The following is a 20407-nucleotide window of genomic DNA, read 5'->3' on the forward strand; positions in this document are numbered from 1 at the left end:
ATAAAGTTTTCATCAATTAATATATTCTGTAGACATACCCTCATCCACTCTCTTTTCCTGAAAGCTGATCTGTCCAGTTTTGGAGTTGATGTCAGCAGGCCAGGGAAGCTAGGGTCTTTATCATTGGAAATGCATCTGCTTTGAGTGTCGCAGGATATCCACACATTCTTGCCATCTCTGTCGTAGCATAGCTTTCGTCGGTAAAGTGTGCGGAACAAACGACTGACCATTTCGTCGGCTTTCCCCACACCCTCGTATTTTGAACAAATTCCGTCCAATTTCTTGCCACTTCCGCATCTTTGGGCCACTGGTGCAACTTGAATCCGTCCCTGTTCGTGTTGTTACACCCTCCGACAACACACCGACGAAAGTGAGAAAATGGCGGATTGCTTCCCGATGTGACGTCATCGCTCCGAGAGCGAATAATAGAAAGGCGTTTAATTCGCCAAAATTCACCCATTTAGAGTTTGGAAATTGGTTAAAAAAATATATGGTCTTTTTTCTGCAACATCAAGGTATATATTGACGCTTACATAGGTCTAGTGATAATGTTCCCCTTTAAGAAACTCCGCCAGGACAGCCCCGCAAAAGAGGACATATCCGGTGAAAAGAGGATGTATGGTCAGTCTATCCTAGCCCGGTCGCTGCTAGCATGCGTGTGTTGTGCCTCGGTGTGCATTGTTTACACAATGTGCGTTACGCTACTTAATATGTCCGTGTGGAAACTCGTTAGGCACACCACCGAACCGAAACCCCCGTACCGAAACGGTTCAATATAAATACACGTACCGTTACACCCCTAGTTGCAGCGTATTTTTAATTGATTAAAATCCGGAAATCGGCGTTAGAAGTCATGTCAAATTTGAGGAAGCATCAGAATCAGAAGTACTTAATTAATCCCCAAGGGGAAATGAAGATTTTCAGCATAATCCCATTCAAGAGCAGACAAACATTACAGGGAGACAGAACGGGATCGCTTAAGAGTCTGCCAACTTCCCGCGCCCCTTACAAAAAAAATGTCTGGTTTGACTCGACTTGTGAGTCACAAAACAATGGCCAGGCACTCGACGGGTCCAGAACACCACTGTGCGAATCGCTTCATTTAAAAGATATTTGGAGGACTCTCAGAATCGGCACATACAGTATGTGAGCAGTGCTTCTGCTATATCGGTGACAAGCTTGAGGAAGTTTAATGTTGATTAACGTGGACCCCGACTTAAACAAGTTGAAAAACTTATTGGGGTGTTACCATTTAGTGGTCAGTTGTACGGAATATGTACTGTACTGTGCAATCTACTAATAAAAGTCTCAATCAAACAAAAAAAGCACTTTATATGTAGAAAGGTTTTGTTAAGAAACCATTCTGAGCCTTATCTTATTTAGTTTTTATTTTATACATGTTGACCACATTAACCCTGGCAATGGATCGTGTGTATATGTATTAGGGCTACAACAACTAATCGATTATCAAAATAGTTGGCGATTAATTTAGTCATCGATTCGTTGGGACTATGCTATGCGCATGCGCGGAGGCTTTTTTTTTTTTTTTGTTTGTTTTGTTTTATAAACCTTTATAAACCTGCAATATTTACAAAGAGCTGAGAAACAATAATCAAAATAAGTACAAAAACAGTACAAAACAGCGCCAGGGCGGCGCTGAGGCTACGTCTCATGAGGTGCCAGTAAGCTAGCCAATGATGTGTCATGTACAGCTCATGTGACGACGTCGTCTCCTTTGCTGGAAACATTCGAAAAATGGCGCAGGAAAACAGTATGATAGTTTTGCGGAGAAACATCTTGAGGTTATTGCTTCAATGGAAAAAAGTGTACGACCTAAGTCGTCAAAAGTGTGGGAACACTTTACTTTAAAGACTTCAAAGATGATTGTTTCCTGCAACGCGGGGCTGATAATGTGTCTCCGGCACATTTGACTCCGTTTTGAGAGAGAAAACGCACGGTTACCAATTTGGAAATAAACGTAACGGACAGAAATATCTCAGGTTGGTTTCATAATGGATCAATGTAGCCGGGCCCGATAAAGCTATATAAATATATTTAGATTTGAGTGACGCTTTAGTATAACTAAACGTTATGAAGGTGCTGGAATATTTCATGCTATTATTCAAAGGCAGCCTAAAATTAATCCTTTATTATTCACAACAGAAACGTGTACAATATCTGATTCAGTTCTGATCTGATGAGTTACATTTCTGTGTTATTATTGGTGTATGCTGCATCCCCAATGTCCAGAACATGGTGCCAGTATGCTGGGTTTTTTCAATAAAATACTGGAAAGGATAGAAATGTAGTTTGTCCCTTTTATCCGATTATTAATCGAAGTAATAATCGATAGATTAATCGATGATCAAATTAATCGTTAGTTGCAGCCCTAATATGTATGTTATGCCATTGTTTACAAATTTGGTAAATAAATACCAAAAAACGTATATTTTGTTGTTTTCTTACTGTACCGAAAATGAACTGAACCGTGACCTCTAAACCGAATTACGTACCGAACCGAATGCAACGATATTCGCTATAATCCTGCACGGGACAGTCCGCCTTTAGCTAAAAATATATCGTAATATTAATTGAGATCGGATGATATGTAAACATTAATCATGATCTCTTTTTTTTTTGGCCATATGGCCCAGCGCTACCTGCACTGCAACCTGATGATTTCCCCATTGTGGGATGAACAAAGTCTATCCTATCCTATAAATGTGTAACTTGTATTAAAATAGGGATTCCAATAAACATTTTACTCACAGTCAATTTTTTGCTGGGGAGTTTTGTCGAGCGTAAACTTGCCAGATTTTGTCGGAGCTTTGTAGCATAAATACTTACCTAATCTGAAAGTTTAGATTTTCTGAATAAACAAGGATGTGTTCTACGTCATTTATCGTATATAGTGAAAAGAATGTGAACGCAATTGAAATCTGACAACAGCGGCATATACACGCGTACCAAGAAGCAGAGCTTCACCCGTATGTCCTGTCACATGTTCCTGACAAGATGAAGGGTCTTTTTTTTTCAGATTGTTTGTAATGTGCACAGTCGTGGATAATAGAGACGTCGTCATCATCCTCAGCGATGATGAAGATGACATCCTGGAAATGTCCTTCCGGGAACCGTCAGTTCTCCTTATGGAGACGGAGGACGTTCCCAATAAGGGTAATTGACGTCCCCACTGTGGTCATTTGTCTTGTACGAAGTTGGGTCACCAAGTAGTCTCAATCTCCTGTGTTGCAGACCATACGCTGTCTCCCAGTAAGATGAACGAAGACTTGGTCGTCACCTTCGCCCGTCCTGCTGAACTTTTACCGCACGCGCGCTACGACTGCCCCATACACCCTTTCACGTGAGGCCATTTTCCTCACCGCGCAGTAAAGTGAATACTTATTTTTTTTATCCACTGCACACATCCTGTCTTCTTTCATCCTCAGAGCTTCAGACAACTGTGTGGCTCCTGTGTCCGGGAACCAGAACAAGTGCGAGCAGTGCTTCTGCTATATCTGTGACAAGCTTGCGTCGACGGTATGTGAGTGTAACAGTAGCTGTTCTGCGTTGTCTATGTAGTGAGGCACACACAGGAGTTGAGTCGTGGAGGATTTATTCACCTTTTTTTGATAAGAACAAAAAGAACATGGTGTCACACACAGTCCACAGTACACATGATTTCTCTCCACAGCTCCAAGCGTCAGTGCTCACTCTAGCTCATGAATTCAATTATTTATGCTTACATGTGGAAATAATAATAATGATAAATAAAATAATAATAATAAAGACAAATAAAGCATAAAAGTCTCAAATAAATAAATTTAAATAAAAAACAGCACCGTATTTTTCGGACTATAAGTCGCGTTTTTTTTCATAGTTTGGCCGGGGGTGCGACTTATACTCAGGAGCGACTTATGTGTGAAATTATTAACACATTAGCGTAAAATATCAAATATTATTTATCTCATTCACGTAAGAGACTAGACGTATAAGATTTCATGGGATTTAGCGATTAGGAGTGACAGATTGTTTGGTAAACGTATAGCATGTTCTATATGTTATAGTTATTTGAATGACTCTTACCATAATATGTTACGTTAACATACCAGGCACGTTCTCAGTTGGTTATTTATGCGTCATATAACGTACACTTATTCAGCCTGTTGTTCACTATTCTTTATTTATTTTAAATTGCCTTTCAAATATCAAATACATTTCCCCCAAAAATGCGACTTATACTCCAGTGCGACTTATATATGTATTTTTTTCCTTCTTTATTATGCATTTTCGGCCGGTGCGACTTATACTCCGGAGCGACTTATATTCCGAAAAATACGGTATATAAAATATATACATCAGCAAATAACAAAAATATATATTAAGAAAAAGGGACTTTAATATGTGCAGCAATTTACCTAATTTTTCCCACTCACATCAACTCATTTTATATTTTTCTACAATAAACTATGCCAAAAAAACTCATAACAGACATACCTTTTTTTGATAGGAACAAAAAGAACAGGCGTCACACACAGTACACAGGATTTCTCTGCACTACAGAATAAATAAATAAATAATGCACACTCATATTAATGCCACAGCGGCACACAAGAAGTCCACACAGACACGCAGCGGAGTATTTGACCCGTGCGCAAACTCACCAGACCAGAAACCCCGTAATAACTGCCGCTAGCATTAAGCTAATCCACACATCATTTAACATATAAAAGTCCGGTTTTTACAACAATTTAACAAACAGAAAGTTCGGGAATTCAACCCGCATGCTTAACAGCACGTCACAAGACAGTGTGCATTCTTATAAAATACTTTAAGAGCGACAACCAACCAAAAAGTTTATAAAAAAATAAAGGGAGAGAGACATAAACATGACTTACCAGCTCCAAGCGTCAGTGCTCACACAGGTGCGACGCCAATTCACCCCACAGGGTTACAAAAAGGTATGTATGGAAAATAATAGTGGAACCTATTTACAATAAGGGACACTTTTGGGGAAGTTCGCAACAGAAAACGATGTGAATAAATGACCAAAAATGAAAATAAAATAAAATTTAGCTCAGCTACATGAGGCGTCCATGATTGAACGCGCACGCAACAGTCAGTATGGAGGTGTAGGACTACCGTCTGAGAATTTGGTACGCCTTGTAATCAGGCATGGGCCATGTAGCGATTTTATCGATGTATTAGTTTTTTGTCAGACGGTTAAATCAACAAAAATACAAAGTATGCTCCGGCATACTTTTTGCCCCCAGGAGCTTCCGTAGCTTGCGCGGCACACCTAGAAAAACATGGCTAATGCTAACTTTGGCTGCAATTAACAACTATTTTGATGGTCGATGAGTCAACGACTATCCTAAGACTCGTCGGATAATAAAACGTACACATATTTAATGGTTCTAATTTTTCCATCGACTTTTAAATGCAACTTAAGTTATTTTAGGCATGTGCTTATGGACAACAAAGATGACTATTTCATTCATAAATATTCATTTATACTATAACTGTGCTGCTCATTCAGCTGATACAAAAAATTAAATGTTGCTCATCTCAAAGAAAGAAAAGGCAAAGTGCTTAAAAACAATTAACTTTGGTATTCTATTAAAAACCGTTAAAATAGCAGCAATTAAAACAAATAAAACAGCAAATCTAACTCTCAAAAAGAAAGTAAGCATTTTGTGACAATGTTTAAAAAGCTGCACTCTGGTATATTGACTATTAACTCTTGGCAGTTTTAAAACTCTAATAGACTCAATATATTAAAAATGTAAAATTGATTAATTCTTAACACGTTAGCTATCTATTAGATTGTATGTTTAATCATATGATGCCATCACATCGGCACCTAATGTCTGTCTCTGTGTGTGCACGCGCGTCTCCCGTTTGTCATTGTGCCTTTTTTTATTGCATTGCAAATTGACGCTGCTTTAAAAAGTACGGTACTTGAATTGATGTAGACAATGTTTTGCTGGCTGACTTTGGCGAAAATAATAGTTCACGTTTTTTTTTAGACAACTTCGTCTCACACTTGTTAACTAGCTAGCAAGGTACAAGCTAACACTCTTACCGATGTTGAGTCCACATTCTTCCTCCAGACGTCCGACATCACGCCTCTGATTTAAATGCTCGCATACAACAGATGTACTGCCATAAAAACACAAGGTCCGCTTTGCAAAAGGAGCAAGGTATTCATGTTTTTAACAACATGAGTAAATGTTCTCGCACTTTAAATGTTTTCACTGGCAATGTTTTTGAGAGTGGCTGTGCGGACCCGCTTTCGCCCAAAAAAAACCACGTGTGGACAAATATAATTGTCAACAACAAATTTTATTGTCGACAATTTCGACTAGTCGTTGCACCCCTCATGCTAACGACAGCGAGACGTGTTGTCTTCACTTTGGTTTTGTGGCAACATGCGTGAAACAAATGACTGCACATGGCAAATGTTTAAAAAAAAAAAAGGGGGGGGGGCAACAGCTAAGACTGGGCAATATGGCCTTTTTTTAATATTTCGATATTTTTAGTCCATGTCACGATACACGATATATATCTGGATATTTTGCCTTAGCCTTGAATGAACACTTGATGCATATAATCACAGCAGTATGATGATTCTATGTGTCTACATTACAACATTCTTGTTTGTACTGCATTAATATATACTCATTTTAAACTTTCATGCAGAGAGGGAAATCACAACTAAGTATTTTTACCAAAACTGTATTTATTAAACAGTTATTAAGCAGTGGCACAAACATTCATGTCATTTCAAAACAGAAAGTGCAAGACTGTCAGAGACATTTTAAAACAAGCTATTAGTGCACTTTTGTGCATGATGTCACTAAGATGATATATCAAAACAACACTAAATTAAAGTGTACTTTTTGTACAGAACGCCACTACAATAGTTTAAAACAAATAAAGAGCACTTTTGTGCATGATGTCACACAAGATAGTTCAATAACTATCAAATAAAAAATGAGCTGCATAATAGGAAATCAAATAGTGTATGTCCTTCGCTATGTGGTAGGTTCCTGAGGACGTTATCTCCTTCTGTTGTTGATTTTTTTTTCATACGATGTTAATCTGGAAATAGTTGCTTCCGCGTTTTGTTGGTGTGGCACTGGCCGGAGATGTTGACATGCAGTTTCAAGCACTCCTCATTCTCTATCGGGTGACTTTTCAAATGATGCTACATTAGCAGTGCTGCTACTTTTTGTAGCAACGCTTTTGCCGCATAAATGTTGAACAAATTCCCGCTTGAAGCCAAACCACCGCCAGACAATGGATCCCGTGCTGTTTTTCTTGGGAATTAATTCTTCCTCCATTTGTTATCAGATTCGCACCTTCTCTCTCTCGTATTACCACCCGCACCTCACCGTTAACATCACAGCTAACGTTACCATGTCGCTACCTCTATGCTCCGCGGGAGCGTGTGACGTTGCACGCGTGACGTGTGTAAGAAGGTGCGCTTGGTTTACGTCTCTTTGAGGAGAGACGAGAGAGTGAGAAGAGCCTGTAGTGTAATGCCCTCAGCTAAAAGCAACTGTGTGAGAACGTATACTCGAATATCACAATATAGTCATTTTCTATATCGCATAGAGACAAACCCGCGATATATCGAGTATATCGATATATCGCCCAGCCCTAGCAACAGCACAATAAAGATATTTCTGCATCTGAAGCCGAAGCCTCCAGTCAAGAGTGGGAAATGCAACTGCTTTATGAGGCAAACAAGACCGTAACAGCAAACAAACTTGGGCTAAAAAGCTGCTTACTGTTGTGGAATCATTTACACAAGATATGCCTTCCGCCCGAGTGCAGCTAGGATAGGCTGCAACCCCGCCCCGCGACCTCAAAGGGGACAAGCAATAGAAAATGGATTTATGATGATCAGTGTTGTGATGTAACATGGCACGCTACTTTTGATGTTTTTTTTTGGAAATATTACTCTTGTGTCACCAGGCAGAAGTTAAACTGTAAACCCCCCCCTACTCTGCGCACTTCACTGATAGTCCCCCCCCAGTTGTCTCCTCTCTGGAAGTGCACCAAATCGCGCACGCATAGGTTGTTGACCGTCTGACGTAGCGTCAAAGGATCCCCTTGTTCGTATTTTGTTGCAGACTATCGGTAACACACGTCTCCACACGAAAGGATACACACAAAATTTAGGAAAATGGAACATTAGATTACCTGTCTAGAAGGAAACAGCCACTGGCCTTCAATGCCCTCCATCTTGTATACGCCGGACCAATATTTATTCAAGTTTTGGCTCTTTGGTTTTTTTTTTTAGACGTACAGCATCTTTTTCTTCTTTTGATTTCCTCTTATGGGGTTCTTTTAGCAGTATCAACAAGCGCATGTATTGCGATCTTTCCAGGCTTTACTGCAAACAAGTTTGCACCGTTTTCGCGCTTCACTATATATCGCGTCAGCCAATGAAGAGGCTCCTTCGTGGGCTCTGCTCACCCCTCCTTTCTCTAAATCCTGTGGTTGGATCTGGAGGGGTTGACTGCCAAGGAAACAAATTACTTAGTCTTCTGGGGTTTTATTAATGAAATACTTAATTATAAGGCACAGATAGCATGCAGACTTATGATTTTTTTTTTTAATTTTTTTTTTAGAAATGGTTACTGTTACGATATACTGTATGATGCAAATATAATTTTTTTTTATTTATGTAAAAAATAAATGAATGTATGGTTAACACTGTACACAACCATTCACATTGACATTCAGTATGTGCGTTTGCATTGAAGACAATTGAGTTTTCAATGAACCTAACATAAGTGCTTTTGTTGACAATGAATACAATTGCGTCTTCACTGGACTTGCAGTCATACTTGCCGACCTGTATATTGTAGCGTCTCAGAAGAGTTAGTGCTGCAAGGGGTTCTGGGTAATTGTTCTGTTGTGTTACGGTGCGGATGTTCTCCCGAAATGTGTTTGTCATTCTTGTTTGGTGTGGGTTCACAGTGTGGCGCATATTTGTAACAGTGTTAAAGTTGTTTATACGGCCACCCTCAGTGTGACCTGTATGGCTGTTGATCAAGTATGAATTGCATTCACTTATGTGTGTGTAAAAGCCGCATATATTATGTGACTGGGCTGGCATGTTTGTATGGAGGAAAAGCGGACGTGACGACAGGTTGCCTTTAAGGCATGCCCCCAATATTGTTGTCCAGGTGGAAATCGGGAGAATGGTTGCCCCGGGAGATTTTCGGGAGGGGCACTGAAATTAGGGAGTCTCCCGGGGAAATCGGGAGGGTTGGCAAGTATGCTTGCAGTACGTGTTGCTGGAGCGGCCACAGGAACATCCGTGGTTCTTTGCTGTGAAACCTGAACTAAAAGTTTTGTTGACTTTGCTTTTTGCTGACAGTGTTAATTGGTGCAGTGTTTATGCCTAGCTTGTGTTTTGGGACTTGTGTGTTTTACAGTGTGAAAAGTGGCAACTGAGCCAAGAGTGCCACTGCAACAGCCACAAGAAGAGCGACTTCTGGAACGGCCTCCGAAACTGCTTGCTGCTGGGCCAACTGGAGGCCTTCAAGTTCACCCTGTCTGAAATTGATGGCAAACTCCGACATGCAGGTACCCCTCTACTTCCCCAAGTTCACAGTTGTGTCCTTCATGTCATCGAATGCCTCCAACAGAGACGCTGTTGCGGCACTTCAAAGTCCAGCTTAAAGACAACTACACGGTGTACCTTCACGGCAAGCATGTGGGCGATGGCCTCGTACAAGAGTGAGTGACACCTTTTTACGCTCACCCACTGTGTAACTCAGTACATTTAGACAGGACCTTAGCTCTTTTTCCTTCCAGCTACAACCCCGTGTACGAGTGCGTGTCAGCGTTCTTGAACGTAGCGGACAAGCAAGACGACAGAGTTGCGGCCGTCATGAGGCTGGGAGCAGCGGAGTTGTTTATTCCACACCTACAACTTGCACGGTAAAAAAGCACACGCATCCATCTGAGATCCAATACTTTAAATTGACACCTTCAGAGAGGTATTTATTGAAGTGTGTCACTATACTCGTGACTGGTACAGTTTCTAATACTTGACCTCATTAAGCTAAATGAAAAGTTTCATTAATTGAGAAACTGTTCTTGCACTGGATATTTTTCCATGCACCTAATAATAATTTGGTGTGTGGATTAAGGGTGCTCTGTTATTTATATCGATCGAATAGCTGCAAAAACATGTACCATATATCAATCATATAGACTGTTACAGGAATATTTTCCACCTTGAAGCAGAATATAACACCTTAGACCAGTCCTTCTCAAATGGTGGGGCGGGCCCCCCTGGTGGGGCGTGTTGCAATGCCGGGGGGGGGGGGGGGGGGGCGCTTGTGAACTCGGGGAACATGTTTTTTTTTTGCCGTACCAGAATATGATGAAGCCAATGCAGCACTTGGCTTCACTGTAACCACGGTGGGAGATGAGGGAAAGACCGGTGTGTTGTTTCCTTTAATGTTAATAAGCTTACAATGTTATGCAGAGGTACAGTTATAACAATTTTATAAACAAATTATACTATTTATAATCATGGTGGGAGGGCGCAAAATATTTTGTTCTTTGTAAGGAGGGCGTAACGGAAATATATGAGAAGCACTGCCTTCGACCGTGTATGTGACAGTTCACCTCCTACCTTGTTTCCATGACAATCTCCTTCAAGTTTTGTAATCAATCAGAAATATCAAGCAGCTGGAATGCGCCAAACATGGATACATGTGGAGAGTGAGTTTTGCATTTTTCTCATCATGCATTGTAATGTATTTTAATGGGTGTAATTTAGATTTTTTTTTATGGTACTTGGACATTTTTTTATAACATCCACAAGGTTTACTGAGCAAGTTTGTGTTGTGTGACCATGTATGTTGACTTTTTGTGTTGGTTGAGTTTTATTTGCACCATGACCAAGGAAGGTTTGGATTGGGTCAAATAAGTAAACGCTGTGCTATTTTCACTTCCACCCACTAGTCATGGTCATTGACCTGATATACTCACGTTCTCAAAAAGATGTTCATAACTTTTATGGACATAATTTCTAGACGCAGTCAGGGCGTTGAGGGTAACCGGTTTGGTGGCTGCAGGATTAGGTCTCTGCTTTTTTGGAGATGATGTGGTGTTGATTGCTCCATCTGGCCAAGATCTTTAGCTCTCGCTGGATTGGTTCGCAGCCGAGTGTGATGCGACTGGGATGGGAATCAGCACCTCAAAGTCTGAGTCCATGGTTCACTCCTGGAAAAGGGTGGAGTGCCATCTCCGGGTTGCGGAGGAGATCTTGCCCCAAGTGGAGGAGTTCAAGTACCGGGGAGTCTTGTTCACAAGTGAGGAAAGAGCGGATTGTGAGTTCGACAAGCGGATCGGTGCGGCGTCCGCAGTGATGCGGATCCTGTATCGATCCATTGTGGTGAAGGAGCTGAGCCGAAAGGCAAAGCTCTCAATGTACCGGTCAATCTATGTTAACATCCACACCCATGGTCATGAGCTTTGGGTTATGACTGAAAGGACAAGAACACTTGTACAAGCGGCCAAAGTTGAGTTTCATCCATCGGGTGGCGGGGCTCTCCCTAAGAGAGAGGGTGAGAAGCTCTGTCATCCCGGAGGAGCTCAGAGTAAAGCTGCTGCTCTTCCACATTAAGAGGAGCCAGATAAAGTGGTTCAAGCATCTGGTCAGGATGCGCCTCCCTGTAGAGGTGTTTAGGTCACGTCCGACCGGTAAGAGACCATGGGGAAGACACGTTGGAGAGACTGTCCCAGCTGGATCCACCAGGGATCTGGGGGGACGGAAGTCTGGGCTTCTCTGCTTAGGCTGCAGCTCCCACAACTCGTCCTGGGATAAGCGGAAGATGATGGATGAATGGATTTCCTAATTAAAAGCAAATGACAAAAAAAATGCCAGCAGACACCAAAACACATCAATTGAATTCATTTTATTCCGCCCTGTAAGTCATCCAGCAGCAGCAATAAAATTAAATTGTGAATAGATGACATAGAACACACACACACAGAATCATCTGTCTGCAGCACTGAGCACTGCTGATCCTGCAGTGATGTTTGGAACTGTCAGTTTGCACCTCCTTCTGACACGTGCTAAATAGAACGCCAAATAGTGCTCGCAAAACGGTGTTGAGTGTTGATTAATCACATTGCGTGTGCTAAATAATTATATTTGCATTTTCTCCTCCCAGGATTGTGGCAGTTTTTGGTGATCAGCATACATTTTGTATATTAAGGAAGGCCGACACGCAAAATGGATTGCTTGCCTTATTCTGCTCACTTAACAGATGCAAGCACATTTAGTAGATCAGCTTAGCGTGTGCTATTAGGTTTTCACGTGTTTTAGTACACACAAACCTTGAGTAAATCAGGTCAAAAGTCAATTCCAGACAATAACATATTTCTGTTTTTCATACATACCACTGTTGTGTTTGACTAATTTTACCTGATCAAGCCTTTTTTACGTTCCACCCTACAAAATAATATAAGTATGTATTTATGATTCCTGCTGATATCGTAGCGGTATCTTATCAGAACTGAAATAATTGTATTGGAAAGCTCCCCCGCCGCAGTGTGATCAAAAACATTTCTTGATTATTCCTATTGTCTCTGCAGGCCTTCCTCTTGTAAGCCATCCTTTGTGAGCATCACCAGCACCAAAGAGCGTCTAATGCAAAGGTAGGGAACCGTCTTGTGTGCCACTCTTAAACATATGTACTCATCCAAGTGTGTGTGTCACTCTCAGGGTGGTATCGTCGGTGCGGAAGCAGATGGTGATGGCTGATTTCGCTCCAGGTTTCTGCCAGAAACTGGAGGATTTTTACAGAAAGTTGCACCTCCCACCTGAGCTGAGGAACAGGTGTGTCTCTCCGTTTCTCCACTTTCACACCTCTCAGATTTGTGTGTAACGCCACTGCAACTGTCCGTGCTGCAGCCTGAGTGTGCGTCCATGGGACGACATCCTGCTAGTATCCGTGTTGAAGGGACAAAACGTGCAGGGAGTGCGCACCAACAGAGGCAAGAAGGACTCCCTGTTGGAGGACATGGATGTGATTCTACTGAGGGTGGAACGACTCCTGCAAGAGAACAGGTACTCGGGAGTTCAGCTATCGCAGACTCAATGTGTGCATACAGTAAATGCTCCATTATTCGACTCATTCACCAAGAAGAAGGAGCATTGATTGGAAGCAGGTGATACAGTATTTGGAGAGAGGGTTTTGAGTTTCTTAAACTTGGAAACTCATAACAAACATTTTAAAGCACCTGCAGAGCTGGATAATTTTAGTGATTGTGGCTTACAGTTCAACTTTGAATTGAAAATCTCAGAAAATGTAAGGTTTAAAAGACTAAGGGAGATCAGGATTATTACAAATTTGGGCTTGCAAGTTATAAATTAATATCACAGATTAATTTCACTTTCGAAGTTAGTTGCTGACAAGAATGGACTTTTACACCATATTAAAATTTTGACTTTAACCTGTAAAATGACTGACAGAAAAATCTGGGTTCAGGAAAACATGCAACTTTTTTTTTTGACTACAATTGAACAATCACCTACTGAAAATGCAAACTTTTGACCACAAACTTAGTCGCTGCTCGGTGACATTCATCTAGTGGCAGATGTGAACTGGGGCTGCCCGCCTCGGAGCCAGTCCGAATCTGTTTCTCGTCATGCTCATCTATAAATAAGAAGGCATTAATTTCAATTTAAAAAATAAAAGTGCTAAAATGAGAGGCGGCGTTGGTACCTGTTGTATTCAGATGACTTACTCGCGTTACTGCTGCTGGGATTAAATAGGCGTGGTTAAAAACGCAACTTTCATTTACAATTATTGCATGCTGTTTGTTCAAATCTTTCAGCATATTGCTCGCATTGCCTCCTCTTGATGAACTAGCTGCCTTTTAATTTTTACAAGTAGCGCTGTTGCAATCTTTTCTTGTAAAATGTGGTCAACTGTGGAGCGTTTGTTGCGCCCGGGCTCCGCCATTTTGAGATCAGACGTCACTACGCAACGTCATCCCCACCCAGAAGGATCAATAAGAGAACCATTTGAATGAATGCCGAGCGGTTCCAAGGAATGGAAACACTGGGAGCCGGTTCTGAACAAGAACCGTTTTTCGAGTCCCATCCCTACTCCAGCCCCTCAGCGACCCTGAATGAATATACTTTTTTGGCAGAAGAAATATGTTTTATAATAATGTGCTTTTTTTATTTGAGTATTTAAATATATTTAACTTATTCAGTCTTAATTTGTAAAGTTGAAGTGTTTTGTAATGACAGAGAAAAATGTATGTTAATGCGAGGTCACGCAAATTCACTTCCTGTTGACATTCTTTGGAGTATCAATCCATTGCTGTGCTAAGACTGCACAGCCTGTAGGTTTAATGTGCACAATTGAATATCGTAGTTGCTCAGACAGTAATGTGTTTATATTGGGGGATGTCATTTTTTTTTAATGGAGAAAGATGTTAATGTCTCTTGTATTGATATTATTTAAGCTAGCGACCGCTAGCTTGCACCCTCAATAAATGAGCAGGTACCTTGTTGTACAATACTAAGACTTTCAAAGAATACAGAATAGCGCCACTTATCGCTAGCTGGCAACTAGAGCGCTATTCGCTAGCTATCTTAAATGCTAAGATTAATACAATACAGTATAATTATTTATTCATGTCTTTCTTTCAAACTTGCAAGGCACAGTGAGATGGGTGGCCATGGTGCTGCCATTTATAAGCCAATGTTAATGTGCATTTAAAGATGTTTAAGTTTGTGAAAAGGCAGGTGGAATATAAAAAAAAAAAGTAATCAACAAAAAGGTTCCCACTCCCCAGCAGTACCTTTGGGGTCACAGACCTCTGATTTAGAACAATGTCTCTTAACCTTTTTAATCTTCGGGGCCCAAACTTCCCAGTATAGAGAGGGTTGGGGCTCACCGAAATACTGAATTAGTAATCTTACTCTAGATTTTAATCGTGTTCAATTATTATATCTAACCATACTTGGAATTCATCAAATAATAACCTTTTCAAGTGATATAAAACCATAATCAGCCTTAGACTTAGACAGACTTTAATGATCCACAAGGGAAATTGTTCCACTTAGTATCTCAGTTGCAAAAGATGGAAAGGATAATGCACACAAGGGCACAAAAAGAGGGCTAAAACAAAGTAGACGAAAAATGTACCATAGTAGCAATATGAAATATAATATATCAATGTATATTTTATCCTGTAAATACAATATGTAAATATTACATATATATTATATACCGTATTTTTCGGACTATAAATCGCAGTTTTTTTCATAACTTATACATGACTTATACTCAGGAGCGACTTATGTGTGAAATTAACACATTACCGTAAAATATCAAATAATATTATTTAGCTCATTCACGTAAGAGACTAGACGTATAAGATTTCATGGGATTTAGCGATTAGGAGTGACAGATTGTTTGGTAAACGTATAGCATGTGCTATATGTTATAGTTATTTGAATGACTCTTACCATAATATGTTACGTTAACATACCAGGCACGTTCTCAGTTGGTTGTTTATGCCTCATATAACGTACACTTTTCAGCCTGTTGTTCACTATTCTTTATTTATTTTAAATTGCCTTTCAAATATCTATTCTTGGTGTTGGCTTTTATCAAATAAATTTCCCCAAAAAATGCGACTTATACTCTAGTGCGACTTATGTTTTTTTTTCCTTCTTTATTATGCATTTTCGGCCGGTGCGACTTATACTCCAGAGCGACTTATACTCCGAAAAATACGGTATATATTATGTTTGCCTGACCTAAGCATGTCAAACAAGGCTTAGGTCCGGCGGATTACAGAAATAAAATTAATAGCAGGTTGGAGAGGCTCCAGCCATCCCTGCATCCTCTGAGAGGGACAAGCGGTAGAAAAATGAATGGATAGATAATATAATTGAATATATTGCAAAAGAAGGGAGTCATAGAAAAATATTAAAAATACATTTACGTATAATTATGCCTTTTGGTGAGATCCATCCATCCATCCATTTTCTACCGCTTATTCCCTTCGGGGTCGCGGGGGCGCGCTGGAGCCTGTCAGCTACAATCGGGCGGAAGGCGGGGTACACCCTGGACAAGTCGCCACCTCATCGCAGGGCCAACACAGATACAGACAACATTCACACTCACATTCACACACTAGGGCCAATTTAGTGTTGCCAATCAACCTACCCCAGGTGCATGTCTTTGGAGGTGGGAGGAAGCCGGAGTACCCGGAGGGAACCCACGCAGTCACGGGGAGAACATGCAAACTCCCTTTTGGTGAGAGTTCGCACCAATTAGATCATAATTTTTGCGCTTAGGAAACCTTTGTCCGTTAATTTTGGTCCATACTTCTTCTGATTCTTCTGCATTTTCCACTGCAGCCCACAGCAGGAAAAGTGATGTTTTTGGCGGCCCCCTAGGGCGCGCTCTGATTTACCACCTTATTTAAGATATGTGCGCATCACTTATCGGCAGGTTCAGAGAGTTGAGCCGCTACCTTCGAGCCGTCCAGACCGATCAGCCCAAACCGTAAGTGCGATGTTGCTTCCAAACAACACATGGCGGCGCCTTGCTGACCCCCCACTTGTCTGTTGCCTACACAGCTTCCTGCTGCTGAAGGACCTCATCCCTTTCTTCATGTGCTTGGAGGGCGACTTCTCGGCGGTGCTCACGCCTGTCTTCATGCTAGGGAATGGGCCCGCCTCGCGCCTCACGCCACAGATCTTCCAGTGGTACCTCCGCATGCTCAGCACGGCGATGGCGCCCAAGTGGACCATCAGCCGGACGTGCAAGCTCTGCCCGTTTATGAACGTGTGGAGTCCAATCAAAGGTCAGGGAAGTTTCGCAGTCACCTCCCTGATGTAGTCTTCCAAAAGTTGACCCCTCTGGTTTAGGTGCGCAGCCACTGTCATGTTTGGAACTGGTCCGCTTTGCACTCAAGGTGCATCGATGCTGCCCAGCTGTCCTCATGAATGTGAGTCTGCACCTTACCTATCACATGATTTGAGCTGGATCACCTTTACGTATTTTAAGAAATTTGCATGTTCACGCAGTCTGAATGTTGGATCCATTTGCTTCAAATTGTCTGTGGGGCAGTCACCAGTCATCCAGAACACAGTCCGGGGTTCCTGAAAGTAGGTTTTTCCTCTAGTTACTTTTATTCACTTGAGCATCTTCTTCATTTTGGTCTCCTTTCCTTCCTTTTCATCCAGGAAGCTGTCCATGTTGTGAATTCCATCATGGACGAGTCCGGCAACAATGTACAAATCCCGCCTAACTTTGTGTCGGTACGAACATGACATCCCAGCTGTAGGATACCTTTCAGTTAAAGTTGATCTCATAAGACTAAGTAAGTGTGTGTGTGTGTGTGTGTGTGTGTGTGTGTGTGTGTGTGTGTGTGAGTGCAGCAGTACCAGGATCAGGCCATGTTGCTGCTAGTCACCGGGGCATTGGCTCGAGTTATCGCCTGCCCCGACCTGATTCCAGTCATTCCCATTCTGTGCACCTGTAAGGTTAGTCTAAACACGTCTTAGAGTCTGTTGTACTAGTAAGCATTTTGCCACTACGGAGGTTTCACAAAGTGCATCATGAGACCGTTGAAAGTTCTGTCTAAAGAGTTTGTGGTAAGATGTGATCTGATGTTTGTATGGCAGAAAAACCAGTGGGCTCTCCGCTGGCTATGGAGTATCCTGCTGTCCATCAATAGCCACAATGTAGTCATCGCGAAGATCTATTACGAGCTGATAACCCTCAGAGGTGGGATAGTACACACTGCGTGCATATTATTGTGTATTATATGGCATTTTTAACATTGTGGTCACAGGAATACAGATCTAAAATATCTTCTTTGCTATTTTATTTTCTAAATCCTGTATAAGCATGCTTTTATTTCATTTCAATAAAACTTAACTATGAATAGGTGTACCGGTGTGTTCACTGCCAGAATTGTGTGCAGACAAGGGATGGGTACTGAATTTGGTACTTCAAAAGGCACCGACCAAATTCCATTGGTTCTACCGGGTACCGATTCTCGTAAATCAAACTATGCCATATCCTGCTACCTTTGTTGCACGTGACGTCATGTCTAATTGCAGACTAAACACTGGCTCAGGGTAACAATCACTCAAGCAGCACTCAGGGCGATTCAGCCAAACTCCCTTTTAAGTAATGTTGCAATTTTAATTGACAATAAAGCAAGTATGCTTAAACGCTCAAATGTAAAGTAAGGCTGCACTCTTCCAAAATGCGCTAGATTGATGCTAATTTATTAATTTATCCAATTATAATTGGATTTGCCATAGACAGGCTACTATTAGCATTAGCGATTTTAACACCTCCAAATTTGGTAATGACAACTACAACTAGGATGAATGATACAATCAGACTGCTGGTGTATAATAAGTACAATACTTACAGTACACACACTTTGTAGGGCACTACATAACACATTCAGCTTCATAAAATAAGCTACTTTCTAGTTAGAAAACATACCATAGCTAGCCAATACAGTACTGTAAGTGCAACTGCATTGCAAATGACTGAAATGTAATATAAAACAAGATGTAACAACTGGACGACACAGTTATTCGGATCAGCTAATAACATTTATTAACACACACAAAAGTACCAAAAATTGGTACCGTGGAATACCGGTATCGATTCCCATATATCAGGAATTGGTACCGTATCGGTTCAAATGTGGTCAGTGCCCATCCCTAGTGCAGACTAAGGGGCATAGCGCAAAATCAAATTACTACTGGATATGCAGCTTGCGTAAGATCTTAAAAAAACTTAGGGCAACTTGACCACATGATGCAGAATGCCACGCAACTGAACCGTTATTAGTACCAGTGTTACATTGGGTTGGGGTGGCCTTTAGTATATACAGTATTGTTAAACCAAATGGCTTCAGAAATCACAAAAGGTTATTTTATGCGTGACAGATGTCTCTTCGCTCTTTGCAGTAAACACTAAAAAGCATGTTCCTGACAAGCCTCTGTTTCCTGCCGCCAAGGACTGGGACCAGTAAGTGCTGTTGTGTTCTGGTGACAATTATAGCAGGTGGCTATGTGTTTAAAGCTGGTCACGACTTGTAGTCCAACCTTACTGCATGACCTCTACATAAAAAATCAGAACCCCTTTGTTCCACATGCCCATGCCAGCATTTGCTGCATTTCATTCTAGTTGCCTGCAGTTGACCGACATCCTCCCTTTGATCTTGGCCTTTGAAGGTGACTTCCCCGCAGCGCTCAACAATTTATTCCCGCCAGGGAATGGACCCGTTGTACGCCTCACACCGCACGCCTTCCAGTTTTACCTCCAAATGTTCAAAACGGCAAATGCACCCATGTTGGCCTGGTCGCATAGGTTCGAGCTCTGCACAGTCAAAGGCCAGTGGCATCCGATCAGAGGTCAGGACAGCTTTTATTGTGACCTCATTAGGGGTGTAACGGTACACAAAAATTTCGGTTCGGTACGTACCTCAGTTTAGAGGTCACGGTTCGGTTCATTTTTGGTACAGTAAGAAAACTACAAAATATAAAATTTTTGGTTATTTACCAAATTTGTAAACAATGGCTTTATCTTTTTAACATTGGGAACACTATAATAATTCTGCCCACGTTAATCAACATTAAACTGCCTCAAGTTGTTGCTCAGATGAAATAAAATGACAAAACTTTTCTTCTACATATAAAAAGTGAAACATTAAACAGTTTCAAGTCAACTCATCATGCTTAATTTATTACAGCATTTGGGAACCCTGTAGTTGTTTTTTATTATGTAAATGTTATATTTTTATCAACATGTAATAGCTGGGACCCTGCCATTCAAAACTAGGCTGCTACATTACTAACGATTAATGTACCGGTAACTATAGCTGAACAAATAGTACAATAGCTATAGGAGAGACTATTCATCCCTGAACACCATGGAGTTCATGTAGGCTTTATGATGCAGTTACATTATTATATCAACTATCAGAGACAGAAACTATTCATTTAACATAATGTCCTTTTTTTGCTGCTTCAACACAGCTCAATAAACATAGAAAAAGGTCAAGTGAAATAACAGACAGGGCTTTGCTGTCCGTAACACGCACACACACACACACTGTAAAATGAGCTAACGTTACGCTAAAAGCTAATTAGCCTTCACCTCAAGCCAGGACTGCGAGCGAACTGAGCTGCAGTTTAAGTTTCTAGAACGTCAACGGGCTCATAGTGATGTTACTAGTAGTTGACTGGAAGGTGTTTATTATAATTCGGGGAGAGTCCGCTGCCTTATGCTCACCTGCTAAACACCTATCTGCTCGACGCTGAAGCACTGACGACATGCGCTCTGAATACGCACTGCTGATTGGC

At 41.2% G+C, this 20407-nt stretch overlaps 1 protein-coding gene across 4 annotated transcripts in view; it reads left to right on the forward strand.

Moving 5' to 3' along the window:
- LOC133622035 (uncharacterized) overlaps window positions 1-20407 on the forward strand; it is a 38755-nt gene that overhangs the window by 2931 nt on the left and 15417 nt on the right. For 3 of the 4 annotated variants that reach the window (XM_061984566.1, XM_061984567.1, XM_061984568.2), the window contains exons 2-19: window positions 3038-3174; window positions 3253-3361; window positions 3447-3537; window positions 9453-9603; window positions 9666-9756; window positions 9835-9960; window positions 12634-12696; window positions 12764-12877; window positions 12953-13108; window positions 16521-16574; window positions 16649-16875; window positions 16940-17019; window positions 17099-17179; window positions 17258-17332; window positions 17453-17557; window positions 17699-17801; window positions 19010-19070; window positions 19230-19456. In XM_061984566.1, coding sequence (XP_061840550.1) covers window positions 3048-3174; window positions 3253-3361; window positions 3447-3537; window positions 9453-9603; window positions 9666-9756; window positions 9835-9960; window positions 12634-12696; window positions 12764-12877; window positions 12953-13108; window positions 16521-16574; window positions 16649-16875; window positions 16940-17019; window positions 17099-17179; window positions 17258-17332; window positions 17453-17557; window positions 17699-17801; window positions 19010-19070; window positions 19230-19456 — 2041 coding nt within the window. In that variant the 5' untranslated portion in view covers window positions 3038-3047. The remainder of the gene's footprint in view (window positions 1-3037; window positions 3175-3252; window positions 3362-3446; window positions 3538-9452; window positions 9604-9665; window positions 9757-9834; window positions 9961-12633; window positions 12697-12763; window positions 12878-12952; window positions 13109-16520; window positions 16575-16648; window positions 16876-16939; window positions 17020-17098; window positions 17180-17257; window positions 17333-17452; window positions 17558-17698; window positions 17802-19009; window positions 19071-19229; window positions 19457-20407) is intronic. The other variant, XM_061984569.1, reaches the window with a different exon arrangement.

Source organism: Nerophis lumbriciformis, linkage group LG25 (genome assembly GCF_033978685.3).
Source record: "Nerophis lumbriciformis linkage group LG25, RoL_Nlum_v2.1, whole genome shotgun sequence".
In the NCBI taxonomy this organism is placed as follows: domain Eukaryota; kingdom Metazoa; phylum Chordata; class Actinopteri; order Syngnathiformes; family Syngnathidae; genus Nerophis; species Nerophis lumbriciformis.